This window comes from Aureococcus anophagefferens (genome assembly GCF_000186865.1).
Source record: "Aureococcus anophagefferens unplaced genomic scaffold AURANscaffold_6, whole genome shotgun sequence".
NCBI lineage: Eukaryota > Pelagophyceae > Pelagomonadales > Pelagomonadaceae > Aureococcus > Aureococcus anophagefferens.
Window position 1 is genome coordinate 2,282,891 of NW_008705566.1, and position 14,124 is coordinate 2,297,014.

At 73.4% G+C, this 14,124-nt stretch overlaps 3 protein-coding genes across 3 annotated transcripts; all 3 read right to left on the reverse strand.

The window, feature by feature from the left end:
* Positions 1-224: 224 nt before the first annotated feature.
* AURANDRAFT_63272 (hypothetical protein) lies at positions 225-6,862 on the reverse strand (the record flags this gene model as incomplete). The annotated part of the gene is made up of 3 exons (XM_009037488.1): positions 225-533; positions 735-1,338; positions 1,455-6,862. 3 exons carry the CDS (start codon positions 6,860-6,862, stop codon positions 225-227), a joined length of 6,321 nt encoding a protein of 2,106 aa, XP_009035736.1.
* A 3,246-nt stretch (positions 6,863-10,108) lies between these two features.
* Positions 10,109-10,897, reverse strand: AURANDRAFT_13413 (hypothetical protein; the record flags this gene model as incomplete). The annotated part of the gene is made up of 1 exon (XM_009037487.1): positions 10,109-10,897. A coding segment is annotated over one exon (789 nt), but the record flags the coding sequence as incomplete, so codon positions are not given.
* A 1,906-nt stretch (positions 10,898-12,803) lies between these two features.
* AURANDRAFT_63274 (hypothetical protein) lies at positions 12,804-13,498 on the reverse strand (the record flags this gene model as incomplete). Its single annotated transcript, XM_009037486.1, has 2 exons — positions 12,804-12,825; positions 13,008-13,498. The coding sequence occupies 2 exons, from the start codon at positions 13,496-13,498 to the stop codon at positions 12,804-12,806; spliced, it is 513 nt and encodes a 170-aa protein (XP_009035734.1).
* Between the last annotated feature and the right edge of the window lie 626 nt (positions 13,499-14,124).

A 14,124-nucleotide genomic window follows, 5' to 3' on the forward strand; every position in this document is an offset into this window, starting at 1 on the left:
CGGGGGGTCCCGGGCCGGGGAAGTCATGCGAAGCAGGACCGCGTCCTAGCCCATGGCCACGACCACCATACGAGAGCAGAGAGGTTTTGCCTGAGCGTTTCTTCGATCGTGCCTTCCTCAGCTCTTTGAGGTGACGCAATCGTGAATCTATGTTGAAGTGAGTTGAAGATCCTGAAAAAACACGGACTCCTTCGGAAGACGTTGCAGTAGGCGGGGGTCGTTCCTTACACGGCGCCGGTCCGGTCCGGCGCGTCCGGATCCGGGGGCGTCCGGGCGAGGACCTCGCTGGCGTCGGCGACCTTGAGGGCCCGCGCCGATGCCATGGGGTTCGTCGTGAGCTCCGTGGCGGCTCTGGCGGCCTCGGGCGGCGGCGCGTCCTTGAGCTTGCGCGGGGAGCTCAGCGTCCGGAGCCGGCTCCGCGCGCGCGCGACGACGATGCCGACGGGGCTGTCCTCGTCGCGGAGCCCGAGGCCGTCGAAGAAGACGTAGACGCCGCAGGCGAGGAGCATGCCGACGTTCATCGCGACGAGGACCTGTGTGGAATTCAAATCTTCAATCCGACTTCAATGTGCGCATATGCGACAGTTTCGACGCAAGCTCTTCGGCTGTGCTTCGAGAACTCGACGAGAGCAATCGATTCGTCCAAAAATCAGCCGAATCGACTTCGATTTGATCGAGCTAGAGAATTCTGAAGTTTGGTCAGGACCACCCAAACCAGTGGTTGGAATCCACACTGCGAGCGACGACACGCCCGAGTCCTCCGTGTCCGCGAGCGTGTGATTCAAGAAGACGCGCAGCGTCTCGTCGGCGAAGTTGATCTCCACCGTGACGACGGTCGTCGAACCGTCCAGGGACAGGCCGCCGGCGATGGCCTCCGTGGCCTCGACGTGGCCCGTGACGCTGTCGGTTTCGACGACCAAACCGTAGCCGTCGTTGGTCGCGCCGAAGTCGATCAGGTCGCCGGACGCGGTGACCGCGCCGCCGCCGCCCGGGCCGAAGTCCGAGCCGTCGACGACGTCGCGGACGGCGGCCAAGATGGTGAGTCCGTCTCCTTCCGCGTGGATGTAGTCGCACCCCAACGACAGCCACGCCTCGTCGAAGGCCACGCGCGCGCGGCCGCTGCCGTCGATCAGGGCCACCGGCTGCGCCGCCGCGTCGTCCTGCTCGAGGAGGCGGCCGTGGCTGCTCCGGTCGGGCCAGGAGGCGACGGGACCGGGCTGCAGGTCCTGCGCGCTCAGCCAGAGCTCGAGGTCCGTCGTCTCCGGCGTCGTGGGCGCCAGCGTCTGCGCGCCTGTGCAGGTGACCAGGCAGGCCCAGAGGCGCATGGCGGAGCGGCTTCTACGGAGAGATGGCAGCATCCATCTCGTTAAGAAACCCCTTCAAGCACTGGTTCTTGACGACTGCAAGGTCAAACTTTTTAGTCCGCTGGCTCTCGCCCGCCCACGGCGAGGTACGCCGACGGGACGAAGCCGCCGCTCTCGGGCGGGGCGCCGACCTTCGTCGCGTAGCACCAGCCGTCGTCTTCCTCGAGGTCCGACCGCGTCACGAGGATCTTCTCGCCGAGCGCGATGCTCATCTCGCCCTCGCCGTCGGCCTCGAAGGCGTGGATCACCGTGCACCGGACGTCGTCGCTCTCCTCGACCGGCGCGTCCTCGGGCGCGGCGGCCGGGAAGTCGTCCTGGAAGTCGTCCTCGTAGCTCGGCTCCTCTTCGACGTCTCGCGGCGACTCCCGCTCGGGCTCGACGGGCTCCGGCTCGACGGCCTCCGGCTCGCCGACGGGCTCCGGCTCGACGGCCCTCGGCTCGGGTTCCGGCTCGGGGTCGACGACCGCGGGCTTCGCGGCCTCGGAGGCTCGCGGGGGCTCCTCGTCCGCCCAGTCGTCGCCGTAGTCCGGCTCCCGCGGGGACTCGGTCGCGGGCGCCGCGTCGCGACCCGCCGCGTCGCCAAAGTCGTCGCCGTAGTCCGGCTCCCGCGGCGAGTCCGCGAAGTCGTCGTCGTAGGTCGGCTCCGGTTCGGGCTCCGGCGCGGGCGCGGGCGCGAGGTGGCGCGGGGACCTCGTCGCCGGCGCGTCGGCCTCCGGCGCGGCGGCTGCCCCGTCGGCGGACCGCGGCGACCCGCGGTACGACGGCGGCTCCTCCTCGGACCGCGGCGACGCGGCCGCGGCCGCGGCCGCGGGCTCGGGCGCGGCGTCGCGCGACGCCCGGAAGACCCGGTCGAGGGCCGCGGACTCGGCGGTCGCCGCGGCGCCCGCGGCGACGGCGCGAATCTCCTCCTCCGACGCGGCGCGCGCGAGCGCGACCGGCGCGGGCTCGACCGCGGCGGGCTCGTCCGCGGCGGGCTCGTCCGCGGGCGCGGGCGCGGCCGCGCGCGGCGACGGGATGGGCGCCGGGTCGCGCAGCAGGCCCTCCTGGCGCTGCTTGGACGCCGCGGCATCGATGGCCGAACTCGACACGTTCCGTCGCAGCGGCGGCCGGCTCCCCGGCAGCGCGCCGACGGCGTCCTCCGCGGGCGCCGGCGCCGGGCGCGCGAAGTCGCGCGAGCCCCGCGGCGTCGCGAGGTCGCGGGAGCCCCGCGGCGTCACGGCGTCGGGGTCGGCCAGGGACGCGCGGACCTTCTCCAACGAAGCGACGGCGAGCGCGGACCCCGCGCTCGGGCGCCGCCGGTCCAGGCCCCGCGGCAGGGGCTCGAGGACGTCGTCCTCGCCCCGGAGCCGCTTCCGCTCCGCCTCGGCGGACGCCGCCGCGAGACTTCGCTCCTCGGCCTCGCGCGCCGCGGCCGCGGCCGACGCGGGCGCGCGCGACGCCAGCAGCTCGGCGACGCGAGCGGCCTCCGCGGACGCCGCGGACACGCGCCGCTGCGCCGCGGCCCTGCCCGAGGCTTTGAAGCGCGCCATCTCACTCGCCGCGAGCGTGTCCGCGAGCGCCGCGGCGTCCCCGGGCCCGGGCGGCGCCGCGGCGCCGGACGACAGCGACAGCGACAGCCGCGCGGCCGCGGCCGCGTTCAGCGACATGCGCCGCGCCGCCGACGGCGCGTCGTCCGCGGCGGCCGGCGCCTCGGGCTCGAAGAAGTCGTCGTCGTAGCCGTCGTCGTCGGACTCCTCGGGCGCCTCGGGCGCGGGCTCTGGCGCCGCCGGCTCGGGCGCCGGCGGCTCCTCAGGTTCCGGCGCCGCGGGCTCCTCGGGGGCGGGCGCGGGCTCCGGCGCCGCCGGCGCGGGCTCCGGCGCCGCCGGCGCGGGCGCGGGCGCGGGCTCCTCCGGCGCGGGCTCGGGAGCGGCCGCGATCTCCGGCTCCGGGGCGGTCGCGGGCTCGGGATGGGAAGCGGCCGCGTCTTCCGGCTCCGGAGGAGGCCCCGTCTTGGACGTGCACTCGGGGGCGGCCGCGACTTCCGGCTCCCGAGCCGTCAGCTGCGGCTCGGGAGCGGCCGCTGTCTCCGGCGCCGGCTCTGCCGGCGCGGGCTCGGGCGCGGCCGCGGGCTCCGGCGCCGGCGCCGCCGCCGCGTCGCCCTTGGGCATCGCCCCCTGGAAGCGGTTCGCGGCGAGGACGGCGTGGAGGGCCTTCTTCCAGTGGCCGTGCGACGCGCGCGCGGACTCGATCTTGGTGATGCGGTCCTCGGACACGCCCGCCTCGCCGTCGCCCTCGCCGTAGACCACCGTGTACGTGTGCTGCTGGTTCGCGAGGTCCACCTCCACGGCCTCGACCTTGGCGCGGAAGCGCAGCACGCCGCCGGCCTCCGTGACGAGCGCCGCGTCGCCGGGCTCGCAGACGGCCCACGACCGGACGCGCGCGACGTCGCCGCGCGCGACGACGGCGACGTCCTCGTCGCCAAAGTCGACGTGGACGGTGCCGCCCTCGATGGCGTCGACGACGCCTTCGAAGCGCAGGCCGTCCACGGGCGCCTGGACGACGTCGCCGACGTGGAGCTCGCCGCACTCGGCGACGGGCGCGACGGGCGCCGACTCGCAGTCGAGGAACTCGTCGTCCTCGCCCGCGGGCGCCGCCGCGGGCTCCTCCGCCGGCTGCTCCGCCGCTCGGTGCTCCTCGAGGGGCGTCTCGTCGAAGGCGTCCAGGTCGTAGCGCGGCGACTCCGTCGCGTCGCTCCCGGCCGCGGCGACGGCGTCCGCGACGTCGGCCGGCGCCGCGCGTGGCGACGCGTCGTGCCACGAATCCTCGTCGTAGCGCGGCGACGACTCGGACCGCGGCGACCGCTCGAAGGTCGCTCGCGGCGACGGCGCGGGCCGCGCGTCGTCGGGCTCCTGCGGCGTCACGGGCTCGTCGAAGCCGTCGTCGTCGTAGCGCGGCGACGCGTCGAACGTCGCCCGGCTGGGGTCCACGGCCGCGGGGCGCGGCGGGGGCTCGCGGGGCGTCGGCTCCGCGCTCGCGGGGTGCACGACGTCCGTCGCGTCGGACTGCGCGTCGGCCTCGAAGAAGTCGTCGTCGTAGCCGTCGCCGGCCTCGGGCTCGGGCTCGGGCGCCGGTTCCGGTTCGGGCTCGGGAGCCGGTACAGGCTCGGGCTCGGGCTCCGGTTCGGGCGCCGCCACCGGCTCCGGTTCGGGCTCCGGTTCGGGCGCCGCCGGCTCGGGCGCGGGCTCGGCGGGCTCGGTCCCCGGCGGCGGCTCGAGCGCGGACGCGTCGTCCTCGAAGTCGTCGTCGTCGTAGGCCTGCGGCTCCGGCGCGTGGTGGTGTCGCAGCGCGCTCGCGACGGCCGACGGCAGCTCCGGGCCGGAGAAGGCGCTGTGGTGGCTCGCCTTGCCGCTCTCGCTGGACGTGCTCGTCGGGTGGAGCACGTCCGTGGCCTCCGTCTTGTGGTCGTCGTCGGCGTCGTGCGGCGGCGGCGGCGTCGACGCCGTGTCGTCGTCCCTCGCGGCCGCCGGCGCGGGCGGCTCCGCGCGGTCGGGCTCCGGCGCGACGGCCGCCGAGGGCTCGGGGCCCGCGTCGGGCTCCGGGCGCGCCGGCGGCTCCGCCGGCTCCTCCGCCTCGGACGACTCCTCGTCCTCCTCCTGCACGCGCGCGGCCTCGACGGGTCTCTTTCGGAGCTCCGCGGGCTCGCGCGTGCTCATGAATTTGTGCGTGTTCCGCGCGAGGAAGAGGTCCGACGCGCGGACCGGCGCCGCGGGCTCGTCGGCCTCCGGCTCCGGCTCCGCCGCGGCGGCCGCCTCGGCCTCGAGACGCGCCGCGTCCTCCTCGGCCTCGAGACGCGCGGCCTCCTTCTCGGCCTCGAGACGCGCCGCGTCCTCCTCGGCCTCGAGACGCGCCGCCTCCTCCTCGGCCTCGAGACGCGCGGCCTCCTCCTCGGCCTCGAGACGCGCGGCCGCCTCCTCGGCCTTGAGACGCGCCGCCTCCTCCTCGGCCTCGAGACGCGCGGCCTCCGCTTCGCGCGCGGCCTGCGCCTCCTCTTCGACCCGCGCGGCCTCCGCCTCCGCCTCGACGCGCGCCGTTTCCGCCAGCTCGGCTTCCGCCCGCGCGATTTCCGCCTCGGCTTCGACCCGCATGGCCTCCGCCTCGGCTTCGACCCGCGTGGCCTCCGCCTCTGCTTCGACCCGCGCGGCCTCCGCCTCGGCCTCGGCCCGCGCGGCCTCCGCCTCGGCTTCTAAGCGCGCGGCCTCCGCCTCGGCCTCGGCCCGCGCCGCCTCCGCCTCGGCTTCGACCCGCGCCGCCTCCTCCTTCTCGGCTTCCAGACGGGCGGCCTCCCGCTCCGCGGCGTCGGCGCCCGCGTCGGCCTCGAAATCTTCGTCGTAGAATTCGTCGTCGTCGTACGTCGGCGACGGCTCCTCCGGCGCGGCGACCGCGGGCTCGACCAGGGGCGCCGGCACGGGCGCGCGCAGCAGGGCGCTCGCGCGGCGCGCCGCGGCGCCGCGGAAGCTCGCCTGGAGCCGCGCGGCGGACGCCGTTTGCTCGCGCGCCTCCAACGCGGACTTGCGCGCCGCGCGGCCCCGGACCGCGGCCTGGACGCCGACGACGGTGTCGCTCGCGAGGTTCGGCGTCCGCGCGGCGCGGGGCGTCGAGAGGATGGGCGTCGCGGGCGACTCCGCGGGCCACGACGCCGCCGCGTCGTCGCCGGCGCCGGGCGTCCTCGCGCCGCGCGGCGTCGCCGCGTCGACGCCCACGGGGCTCAGGAAGTCGTCGCCGTAGGGGTCGTCGTCGAAGTCGTCGCCGAGCCCCGCGTAGGGGTCGTCGTCGTCGTCGTCGTCGAAGACGGGCGCGCGCGGCGGCGCCGCGGCGGCGATCGCCGGCGGCGCGGCGGCGCCGCCGGTTTGCGGCGACGCGCGCAGGATCGCCGCGGCCGCGTGGGACATGGCGGCCTCGCGCACGGCGGCGGAGGCGTGGACCTGGAGCGCCGACTCCATGGTCCGCGCGAGCTCCGCGGCGCGGTGGCGCTCGAGGTCGAGCTCGCTCCGGAGCCGGTCCCGCTCGTCGGCCGCGCCGCGCTCGTCGGCCTCGAGCGCCGCCCGCAGCCGGTCGATGGCCGCCGCCGCGGCGTCGCGGCGCTGGCGGGACGCCTTCGAGCCGGCGTGCGCCGACGCCGGCCGCGTGCGCCGGCCGCGGCGCTTCGGCGACGGCGCGGCCGCGGCGGCCGCCGCCGCGCCGTTCGACCGCGGCGGCTCGTCGCGGCGCGCGGCGCCCGCGGACTGCGGCCGCTTCTTCTTGCCCGCGGGCCGGCTCGGCAGGTAGGGCCGCCCGCGCGACTTCTTCGGCGACCGCCGGCCGGCGGACGCGCCGCTGCCCGGCGCCGGCGCCTCGAGCGGCCGCGCGACGTCGACGACGAGCGTCGGCAGGCAGTCGTGGCTCGTCGAGCCGGCCATCCACTCGTCGAAGCGCGCCCGGGCCAGCGGCACGCCATTGATGAAGACGTGGCCCGCCGCCATGTCTTCCAGGCGCATGGGCTGCTTACGGAGCTCGAGCCATCGTGAAACAGGCTCGTTTCATTCACAAAGGCACCATGAAAAAGCGGGTATGAGCTTCCCCTTGGTTGTCCCACGCGTGACGATGATCGACGCTCAGAGATAAAATGCCATGATCGCGCGTGTCGCTCTCCTCGTCGCCGTGCTGGCGCCGTGCCTCGGCGGCGCGACGAAGACGACACCCGAGGGCTCGGCGGCCATCGTCGAGCTGCGCGACCACGCGCGCCTCGCGGCCGTCGTCGCGCAGGCGCGGACGGCGCTCCCGCTCGACTGGATCGTGCACGTCTTCCACGGCCCGCGCAACGGCGACGTCGTGGCGTCGCACGGCCCGCTCCGCGCCGCGCTGCGGGCCGGCACCGTCGTCCAGCACAAGCTCGCGAAGGCGTCGCGCGACGGCGGCTCCTCGAAAGACCACTACGGCTACTCGAACGCCAAGGACTACGCCGCGCGCACGGGCTGGTACAACCGGCTCCTCGGGTCGCCGTCCTTCTGGCGGCGCTTCGCGTCGGAGTACGTCCTGATCTTCGAGCTCGACGCCGCGTTCTGCGACCGGCCGTCGGCGCCGCTCGCGTCGTTCCTCGGCTACGCCTACGTCGGCGCGCCCTGGAAGGACTGCGACGCCAGGGCGCGCCCGTCGGCGAAGTGCGTCGGCAACTCGGGGCTGTCGCTCTGGCGCGCGGCGCCCGCCGTCGAGCTCGCGGCGCGCGCGCCGCCGCGGGGCCGCGAGCACGTCGACCGCTGGGCGTCGCGCGGGTTCCGGGGCCGCAACGCGTCGGCCGTCGCGCCGGAGGTCCTGGCGGCGAGGTTCAGCGTCGAGACGACCTACGCCGGGGGCTACACGCCCTTTGGCGTCCACGCCGCGGACCGCTTCCTGTCCGGATCGAATCGCGACGAGCTTTTAAAGCGATGCCCCGCGGCGTGCGACCTCTTCGCGTTCCGCGGGGTGCCGGCGCCGAAGGCCTGCGCGCGACGAACAGCGTCCACGGACTTCTTCCTGCTGCACCCGATGAAGTGCGGCGGCTCCGCGCTGTGCGCGGCCGCGTGCGCCGCGCGCGACGAGCCCTACGACCGCCATCGCAACTGCCGGCCCGACGGCGAGGCCGCGCCGGCCTGCGGCGTCACGGCGCTCGAGGTCTTCGACGCCAAGGGCCGCTTCCCCGCGGCGGGGCTGCTGGCGGCGGCGCTCGGCGGCGCGAAGACGACGGTTTTGCTCGCGCGCGATCCCGTCGTCCGCTTCCTGAGCCACGCGCGCATGGCCTGGTTCTCGAAGCTCGACGTCAAGAAGAAGGGCTGGCTCGACAAACTACTGGACACGCCGGGCGACACGCTCGCGACCATGCACCTGCGCAATTTCCAGACGCGGCACCTCGTCGGCGGCTTCGGGACGCCCGTGCCGGGCCTCGCGTGCGACGAGGCGGCGACGGACCGCGCGACGCGCGTCGTCGACCGCTTCGACGTCGTGTTGAACCCGGCGGATCGGCCCGAGGCGTCGGCGGCGGTGGCCCGGGACCGGCTCGGCGTGTCGCTGGACGTGTCCGAGGACGCGCGGCGCGGCGGCGCGCGAAAAGCGCGGACGACAGCCGAGGCCTACGCCGAGGACCACGGCATCGTCGTCTCAACGCGGGCCCTCGCGCGGCTCCGGGAGGCGAACCTGTGCGACGTCGCCGTCGTCGACCGCGTCAACGCGCGCCTCGACGGCCGCCGCCGGCTCCTCAAGAAGGCGAAGAAGCGGATCCCGCCCGTCGGCGTCCACGAGCGGATCCCGCCCGTCGGCGTCCACCGCGGCCCCTACAAGAAGCCCCCGAAGGACCCCGCCGTCGTCCAGGCTCTGGCGGCGCGCACGATGATGACGTCCGACGCGCCGAAGTCGCACGCGCCCATGCACCGCGCGCACGCGGCGGAGTCCGCCGCCGCGAAGGCGCCCCCGGCCGCGGCGAACGCGGCGAACGCGTCCCTCCCGACCTACGCGCCGTCGCCGGCGGCCGCGACCTACGCGCCGACGGCCTCGACCTTCTCCGACGCCTGCGGCGCCGTCGAGGCGGCCGGCGGCGTCGAGGTCTGCTCGCGGCCCGACTGGGCCGCGCGCGTCCCCGGCCCCGCGGTCTTCGCGCGCGGGTCCCCCACGGGCCCCGTCTACCTCTTCGTCATCAGCGACGGGTCCTCGGCGTCGACGCCCGTGCTCATGCTCCTGGCGCAGTCCATCCGCGTGCGGACCCTGTGCGTGCTGGGCGTCTGGGCCTGCGAGGGCGAGAAGGCGCTCGTCCGCGAGGGCATCATGACGATGGCGCAGCGCGACGCGCTCCACGGCGGCAACTACAGCGCCTTCGCGCCCGGCGACGTCGACTGGCCCGCGGCCTTCGCCGAGTTCGACAAGGGCTGGGCCGCCGCGCGCGAGGCGCAGCTGAAATCGATCCTCGACGTCCCCGAGGACGAGCGGCCGAAACTGCCCTCCTCGAAAGACTCCGTCTTCGTCGACAAGTCGCCGGCCTTCGCGGGCTGCGCGGCGAACATCGCGGACGAGGCCGCGCGGCGGAACCGGCGCGTCGCGTTCCTTTTTTTGACGCGCTTTGTCTGCGACGCCGGCCCTCCCAAGGCCGACGGCCGCGGCGGCGCGCTCTGGGCCCGCGAGCTCCAGCGTCTGGCGAACGACCGGCGCGCCGTCGAGGCCCGCGGCCACCCGACGCTATCCGTGCGCTACGAGGACCTCGCGCGGCGGCCGCGGGACGTCGCGGACCGGCTCCGCGCGTGGCTGCCGAGCCTCGGCGCGATCAACCCGGCGAAGATGGCGAACCGACAGTTCGTCTTCGGCCAGGGCAAGGCCCGGTCCCACGCGCGCGGCAAGCAGTGGCTGGAGCGGTTGAACGCCATCGAGACGCACTTTGGCGCGCGGCCGCCGACGACCCGGGAGGTCTGCACGAGGGTGTCGGCGGCCGTCGCGCGCGACGCGGCCATGTTCGGCTACACAAAGAAAGGGGCGCCCGCGCCGACGCCCGCGCCGACGCCCGCGCCGCCGCGGCCCGCGGCCGCGCCGCCGAACGCCGCCGGAGTCTTTTTTGGCGCGATCTACGCCGCGGGCGCGGTTCTTGTTGCGTGGATCGCGAGCCGCCGCGTCCAACAGGCGGAGTTAACTTAGTCGCACGCGTATCTCTCCTCGAAGTCGAGGAGCTCGTCGAAGCCTACGACCCTCTTGACCTCGTCGAAGGGCGCGAGGTCGCTCGCGGCGCCGGTTGCGAGGAGGCTTTTCGCCGTCGACTGGAGGGTCGCGATGTATGCCTGCAGCGCGGTCACGCCCACGAGCGAGAGGTCGAAGCCGAGGTTCGCGACGTCGTCGGGCGAGAGCGACGGAGCGTCGCCCCGCTGGAGCTGGGCGAGCATGAGATGGGTGGATGAGACTCTCAAGCTCAGCTCCGCATACTCCTCCTTGTCCTGGAGATTCTCGGCGTAGACGACGTCGGCGCCGAGCGCCGCGAAGGCCTCGCAGCGCGCAATGGCCTCCTCCAAGCCCAGCGCCGCGCGGCAATCGGTCCGCGCGATGACGAGGATGTCGCGCCCCGCTTCCCGCGACTCGTCGCGCGCCTTGAGCGCCGTCCGCACGCGCGCGACCGCCGCGTCGCGGTCGACGACGCGCACGCCGGAGCCCGCCTGGAAAGTGCAACGTTTCGGGAACTGTTGGTCCTCGATGCTGACGGCCGCCGCGCCGGCGGCCGCGAAGCCGTGGACGGTGCGCCGCAGGTTCGACGCGCCGCCGAAGCCCGTGTCGCCGTCCACGATCAACGGCACGCCGCCGGCCGCGGCGACGCACTGCCGCGCGACCTCCTCCATTTCGACGCGCGTGAGGATGCCGGCGTCGGGCTCGCCGCGGCACGCGGAGACTCCGAAGCCGCTCAGGAAGAGCACATTGGCGCCCGCTTCCGCGAAGACGCGCGTCGACAGCGCGTCGTGCACGCCTGGGCACAGGACGGCGCCGGGCGCTTGCAGGACGGCGCGCAGCTTTGCAGCGGCGCTCAGAGCGCTGATCGTGCTCAATTGCATGGCTCCGGCGATGATTGTAGCGAGCCGCATGCTGTTTTGTGAGTTGTTGCGAGGGCGTTGATGTCGTGCGACCGTCGTGCGCGCGCAGCGACGACGCAGTGGACGAGCTCAGAGGAGCGGGCAGCCCAGTTTGCTTGAGTGCTCTTTGCCGTAATTTTGCAGTGGCAAATCTTCGGCGAGCGCGCGAGCATGATCTGGCCAGCTTCCTGCGCAATGAAATGCGTCTCTACTTGCTGATTCTCATGAGCAGCACTGCGACAAACGTCACGGTCCTCGTCGAGGTCGAAGACACAACGCTGCGCCGCGCCAAGTGCGTCGCCGCCGTCGCTGCGAACGCCACCTCCGACGAACGTGACGCTACGGTGCGCGCCGCAGCGCTGCGCGCCGCCGGCGTCGACGACGGCGCCTGCGAGCTCATGTGGCGGCGCCGAGACGTGGCGAGCGCGACGGTGTCGGCGCGCAACAACAAACAACTCGCGCTCCCCGGCCGCGCGTTCGCCGCGCTCGAGGCGCTGGACGTCGGCGGCCGACCGCTGCCGCTGCCGACGGCGGCGGCCGTCGGCGGCGGCCACGCGGCGGCGACGGCGGCGACGACCTGGGACGGGTCCGTCGCGCTCGCCATGTTCCTCGCGCGCGCGCCCGAGCTCGTCGAGGGGAAGCGCGTCGTCGAGCTCGGCAGCGGGACCGCGGCGCTGCCGGGCCTCGCGGCGGCGCTCCTCGGCGCGGCGTCCGTCGAGCTCACGGACCAGGCGACGGCGCTGCCCGAGCTCGCGGCCCGCGCGGCGGCGCTCGCGCCCGGCGTCGCGACCGTCGCCGAGGTCGACTGGACGCGGGGGCTGCCGGACGCCGTCGCGGCGGCGGGCGTCGACGTCGTCCTCGCGTCGGACACGGTCTGGCTCGACCACCTCGTCGCGCCCTTCGCCGACTGCGTCGCCGCGCTGCTGCGGCGCCCGGGAGGACACGCGGTGCTCTACCTCGCGCACCAGACGCGGTCCGCGGCCGTCGACGAGCTCCTCTTCGCGGCGTTCCGGGCGCGCGGCCTCCGCTGGGCGACGCTGCCGCGGTCGGCCTTCCACCCCGACTTCGAGCCAGGCCACATCGCTATTTTCCGGGTCGAACGTTAATTTAATTGTGCGCGAACTGGGCGACTCTCGGCCTCGCGCCCGAGGTCGACGAACACCCCTAAGCTACGGCGACGAGTTAGCGATGGCCTGGAGCGCGGCGAGCTTCGGGCAGCAGGTGGGGAAGCACGTCCTCAGGACCGCCCGCGCGAGGGCGCGGTTGCCCGTGCGATTGTAGGACACCGCTTCGAACGGCTGCTTCACGGAGAGCGCCGTGTGCGACTTCTGGTAGACGACGAAGGTGGTCCCGAACGTCGCGTTCAAATCCTCGCTGATCACGTCGAGGAAAGGCTCGTAGCTCTGGACGATGTTGAACGAGAGGTCCGCTTTCGCGCTCGCGTCCCCCGATAGGAAGCCGCCGAAGGTCTTGGCGAGGTCGTCGGCGACGATGCGGCCATGCTGGTCGAGGTACCTGTGATTGTCGAATTTCCTGGGCGCCACGCGGTTTGGAAGTTTGACGCTGTTCGACATACCGGCGCCGCGCGCGGAGTTCGGAGTGGGTCTGTTGACCCGCCTCGGTCTTCACTCGCGCAAAGTCGGCAGCCAGATTGAGGCGCGCGTCGACCCATCGCTGCGGAACGCCCGATCCCCCCGGTTCCCCGCGGAACAGGCCCGCTTTCTCGACCGCCGCCAGCAGGAGCGTCAGCTCTTGCTTGGGCCAGAAGTATGGCTCGAGATGCCGGATCCAATCAAGTCGATATGGTAATTTCACCATCACGAGCTGGGCCTCCCGGCTTTCATAACCCGCAATATCACTTTTCTGCGTACAGAGAACTGCATGGGTACCAAACATCGCCGCTATCTTGGCGAGCATCGCCACTGAACCTGGCGTCCGAGCTTGTTTCAGGTCTGCCGTGAACGTGTAGCGTTTTCCGCGCATCACGAAACAAGTCCCGAGATCCGATGCAGCCATGGCGCCGAGCCAGGGGTCCGTCAATTCACCAGAGTATGCAAACGACGACGGGATCCGAGTCCGAACTCCTTCGTTCCGCCCCACGTAGGTGTGCACGAGGGAGCCGCAGACGGCGAGGGACGCGAGGCGCTCGCGGTCGCGCTCCTGGATGTCGCCCATGAAGACCGGCACGACGACCTTGCGGGTGGCCGTCGCCACGAGCTGCGGCACGAGCACGCATCCGCGGGGGTCGTAGACGGCCAGTTTTGTGCCGGGGGCGACGATCACGACCTTGGTCGGCTTCTCCTGCGTGAGGAACTTGCCGACGGCCTCGCCGGTGAGGCCGACGCGCCGCTCGAACCACTGGACGACCTTGGCTTTGAAGGCCGCGGGGTCCTTGGGGTAGTTCTCCTCGCCGAGGAAGGCGTCGAAGTCGAGCGTGAAGGTGATCTGCACGGTCGTCTGCGCGACGGGCGCGCGGCGCTGCACAGCAGCGGGCGGGCTGGGACGCGGCGCGCCGTCGGGCTGCTGCGCCTTGGCGAGCCACGTGTTCATGTTCGTCGCCACGCCCGCGCCCTCCGATCGCGGTCGCTTCGGCGCGCTCTCGGCCGCGTCGTCGTCGTCGTCGTCGTCGTCGCGCGCGGGCTGCGGCTCGGCGTTCGCGGCCGTCTCCGACAGCACCCGGCAGGACGGGGTCACGTGGAGGCGCGGTGGCTGGCCGAAATTTTCCAAGTGATGCTTGAGGTCGGCGACCGCTGCGACGACGTCGACGAGAACGCCGTCTTCGATATGAAAACCCACAGCCAGATCGCGCAAGTCATCGCAAAGGCCCTCAATAGCAGGATTCACCTGCATGGCGTCGTCCGCGTGCTTCGTCCGCGTGCTGATCTTCGGGATGCGAAGTCAAAATCGAGAGCACGCGAGTCGCAAGCCGCTCCGGCCGTTCAAGCACGGCATGTATCTTGCATGTTGATGCTTGAGCGCGGCGCGCGACGACACTGGTTGCGAGTTGCAGTGGATACCCCGTCGGGCTAGATGATGGAATCTCCACCTTAGAGGGGCCCGCGCTCCTCGAATATGCAGCGACGTGCAACGATCCCAGTGGCTTTGAGGTCCGCAAACATGTGGGTGAGGCACATGAAAAGACGCGACATCCGGACGATTGCGAGGCGACGCAAACG